This window comes from Microtus ochrogaster, chromosome 22, assembly GCF_000317375.1.
Source record: "Microtus ochrogaster isolate Prairie Vole_2 chromosome 22, MicOch1.0, whole genome shotgun sequence".
NCBI lineage: Eukaryota > Metazoa > Chordata > Mammalia > Rodentia > Cricetidae > Microtus > Microtus ochrogaster.
The window spans coordinates 8,707,781-8,712,397 of NC_022023.1; the positions used below are offsets into that span (position 1 = coordinate 8,707,781).

At 42.1% G+C, this 4,617-nt stretch overlaps 1 protein-coding gene across 1 annotated transcript in view; it reads left to right on the forward strand.

The window, feature by feature from the left end:
- Positions 1 to 990, forward strand: part of Rab30 (RAB30, member RAS oncogene family) — a 64,657-nt gene extending 63,667 nt beyond the window's left edge. Inside the window, exon 5 of the mRNA XM_005357603.3 lies at positions 168 to 990. Coding sequence (XP_005357660.1) covers positions 168 to 418 — 251 coding nt within the window. The 3' untranslated portion in view covers positions 419 to 990. The remainder of the gene's footprint in view (positions 1 to 167) is intronic.
- Positions 991 to 4,617: the final 3,627 nt, after the last annotated feature.

Consider the following 4,617-nt stretch of genomic DNA (forward strand, 5'->3'; position numbering starts at 1 on the left):
TCTGTAGACCAGGCTGGTCTCGAACTCACAGAGATCCGCCTGCCTCTGCCTCCCAAGTGCTGGGATTAAAGGCGTGCGCCACCATCGCCCGGCTGGAATTGAATCTTGATGCTTCTCCGCCTACACAGTCCAGTGACGATTCTTTCTCTAATTTACCATCGTTCTAGGCAACAAGATTGACCTGGCTGAAAGGAGAGAGGTCTCCCAGCAGAGGGCAGAGGAATTCTCAGAAGCTCAGGACATGTATTACCTGGAGACTTCAGCCAAGGAATCTGATAACGTGGAGAAACTCTTCCTTGACTTAGCATGCCGGCTCATCAGTGAAGCAAGACAGAACACACTGGTGAACAATGTTTCTTCACCCTTACCCGGAGAGGGCAAAAGCATCAGCTATTTGACTTGTTGTAATTTCAACTAAAGGCTGAGGCAAAGAGAATCAAAGGGAATCAGTAGTTGCCTTGGTGGGCCGTCTGGCAATGACAGTGGCTCCCGCTCTTGGACCTTCTGACTCCTGTAGGCTCCAGAGCTTACAAAGCATGCAGGCCAAGGGCCTCGACTGCAGGCCGGCATCAGCAGAACACATAACGGTTCCAGCCTTTTGCAGTCTGGCATTGGAGCAAAGAGAAAATTGCACTAAGTGCTCCATGATCTGCAGAGCATGTTGCTTTTATTTTTAAAAAAGCAAGTAAAAATGCATTCCTGAACACAGTGCAGGGGATCACGTACTGTGGGAATCCCTCCTGTGTGTCAGCGGGTACATGTGGGGCTGTTCTTTAGACTTCAGTGGTAATCTGGTGCCCATGGTTTTCTTGTCTACCAGGTAAACCAAAACTGGAAAGGCCAAGTACTGTCTCTGTGGTCCTTACTGATAACCCCATGGAGATTTTGAAAAGTGTTGTTTCTTCGGTCCACAAGCACTTTCAAAACCTTTGGGATGTAAAAACGAAAACTCATCTCATGACCAACAGTAAAAATTATTGTTTATAATAACATATACAAGCTCCATGACTCCTTTTGGTGCTAATCATTATGGTATTTCACAGACCAAACGTTTTACTATATTGATACCCTTCAATGTATTACCTACAAATAAAAAGAAAGCGGGGAAAACCCACGAATCAGCAGTCTTTCTCAAAGCCTCGTTCCCATGTTTGCTAGGGTGGGTCTGGACACGAGACTCTCTTTTTATTTTTCCGTATTGTCCTGGAATTTCTTAACTTTGTTCTATTCTGTCACACCTTTCCTGCCCTTGAAGGTAATCAGAGTCTGAAAAAAAATGGGGAAAAACACAATGGATGATGACATTGTAATAAAAAAAAAAGATGAGTTATGAAACATTCTGAGCAGATGAGAAAACAGAGCAGACATGACCAAAATACTGTGGAATATGGACTGACTGCAGAGCAGGCTTCCAGACAGAGCACAGTCCTGGATAACAAGTCCCACCTTATCCTTTCTGGAACTATCCTTGGAAAGACCAAGGCCTGGGATTTTATAGACCTTTGTAGTATGACAAGTGAGGATAGCAACAGATGAAAAGTTTTGCAAACCGTTTTTGTATCTTCAGTGAGCTTAGTAAAGGCCTGCTTAGGAAGCAGGCTGAGGTGTCATTTACCATATAAATGTGTCTGATCTCAGATTCATGGCCATTCATTCTTTTCCCTTTGTCTTGTCTTTCCATGGTCTCACCTTATTGCTCTCCTTTTCCCACTCCCTCTCCCTCTCCTTTCTTCCCATTCTGGTATGCATGTGTCACTGCAGATCTCCAGTTCAGATGGAGGTCTAATGCCTTTACTTAGCCAACTTCAAGACAGGTCTCACGTTGGAGGAAGAGCTGCTGAATGAGGTCCTGATCTCCAGTGCCATGGTTCCGTACCTTCCGAGTTGTTCACGCTCATGAATGTAGATTGCGACCGTAATTAAATCTGTATGCCGTGGGTGCTGGCAGGTGTTTCTGTGGCTTGCGGTATAGCATAGCTGAGGGATGAATCACTGAGGGAGGATGTGACGTGTAGTTGATGGTGACGGTCTTGGACCTGAGGCGTCGCTCTCGGGAAGCTGACTTATAAAGCGGTGACTCGGCGCAGGAGGATACTGTTAACACGTTTCTGGCATCCCTCTAGCGACTCCATCATGTCCAGTCTCCTTCACCTGGAACTGTGGGTGTTACCACCCGTCCTTGGGATCGCGATTGGCTCACTATGTGTTTCCTGATTCTATAAGAAAGAGAGAGGCTTCCTAAAAAGTTCTAACTGCCTGTCCTGGATTCAAGAAAGAGAGAAAAATCACTTTTAATTGAAAAATCAAAATCATTTTTAATTACCATGACTTCTCTATGAAGCCAGCAACCAAAGGCATCAAAAGATAAACTAATCAAGCTTACAGAAGAATTTATCTTTCTACTGTGAGAGAATGTCCCTAAATTTAGATTTATTACTTCTCTTTACCGCTGATCTCCTCAGCATGTGATGGCTCAGCCTTGGTTCACAGCAGCGTTAAAAATAACGATGCTTGGTGAACTTTAAGGCTTTGTCAGAGTGGACTAATTTAGTTCCGGAGGAACAGCTTCTGGAACTGGTCACGCTTATGTTATGGTAGTCTCATTCCTTTATTCCTTAGACTTATAGCGCCCCCTTCTGACCCTCCCGGTTAAGCAGGCTTTCAGCAGATCACAGTCATCAATCCTTGGCCCATTAGTGGGGACACCTGAAAAGCTGGGCCCTTATGTTCCACAGTTCTGTGAATTTCAGATCAGGCCTTTTGGATATTCGTCTAGCAATGTATCTCAAATTTGAGAACAATCCTTGAAAATATTATAGGTGCAATAAATACCAGTTGAATAAATGATTCATTGCCAAGATGTTTTTTGTTTGTTTAAATGAAGGTCTTTAAAGTGGTAACTGAAAAAAAAATCATCTTAATCTAGGGCAGAACATAAATATAATTTTGCCTAATAATTCTTATTGGCAGGGAAATATCTGCTCTGATAAGCCCCTTGTACACAAAATTATTTAATAGTGGAAAAAAAACCAAGATTTGACTTTTTGTAATGTAGTTTGTCTTATCCTGACAAGACCGTCTCTTATTTCCGTTTGTGATATGATCTTTTTTTCTTCTTTTAATAGAATTATTAAATACACAGCAATATTTCGTAGCTTTCAATGAAAACACATGTTCAGGATCTAGAGCCAAGCTTAGAAAAGATCTACGGCGTCATCCAGTTTTCTGGCTCGGCTTTGCATATGCCGTATTCTCAAAGAACTTAGTGTTTTCTCTCTCCCACACTCAAAGCTGTGTTTCTTTGTATTCTTTTATTAGATCTGTTAGATGGCATTAATATTTAATTATATAGAGTCAATTATCTTTTGTGTAGACTTCTACGTTTACATCGTTGGCTTTTTTTCTGGCTTTCATTTCTCCCCCATATTCTTGTCATTTTTGATGTCAGCATCTTTCCCTAGGTGATAAGACAATAACTAAAAATGAAATAAATGTATTAGCATGACAGTATGTCAAGTTCTGGTTGTGAAATTATTAAGAAACCACTGACCAAGACAGGATGCTGAGACTAGTATGATTCAAAACAGTGAGACTTGATGGAGGGAGGAAGCAGAATCTTGATCTTCTCTTCATGAAATAGACCTTGGCAGGACCCTAGTGACTTCCAGTATTAGATCAAGGATTTGCCAGTCTACTCTTGGAGCTATCCACAGCATCCACTTTCAGTTAGACTAATTCTGAAAAAAAAAAATATATCAGTTTGTAAGTCAGGTTGACATTGTCCACGAACCTTCCCCCCTCCATGTATCGTACCAGTGGCCTTAAAGATGGGGAAAGTTTCTAAGTCTTAGTCCTACAGAGTGTCGTGCATCACGTGGCTGTACATACAGAAGGATCACTTTCCTGTTAGCTTCTGGAAGAAGTAGGTTTGGATGTTTCATGTTTTTGTTTTTAAGAAGTTTTAAATGCCGTGTTTTACTTTCTTCCCTAAACCATGGTCTTGATAGGTACGTTTCACATCTCATCCTTCCGACAAATGCATTCCACACAGCAATTGTTAACAGTAAATGAAGATATATTTTCTCCTCTGGACTTTCTGTTCCTGTGGAATGAGTCTATCTCTATTTGGAAGGAACAGTTGCCTTTCCTTACTGTACACAAGGCAATCAGTCATTAATATTGGATAATGGAGCTGGCGTTTCATCTCCTTCCTAAATCTCAGGATGTTCGTGCTATAATTACTCCTGGGAGGCACTGCTTTTTACCTTTTGTCTATTTTTTTTTTTTAAGACCAGATCTCAGTCTACAGCTCCAGAAATCAGGCTGGCATAGAAATCACAATGTGGCTCAAGGCTGGCTTAGCACTCACTCTCTTACCTCAGTCTTACGGGAGTATAGATGTGAGCAACCATGGCTAGCTTACGGGAGTATAGATGTGAGCAACCATGGCTAGCTTGGTGATCTTTAAAATTAAAAACAAATGGAGGGATAGCTGTTTAAACGAATTTAACATTTAAGATAATTGACGTTAGCCGGGCGATGGTGGCGCACGCCTTTAATCCCAGCACTCGGGAGGCAGAGGCAGGCGGATCTCTGTGAGTTCGAGACCAGCCTGGT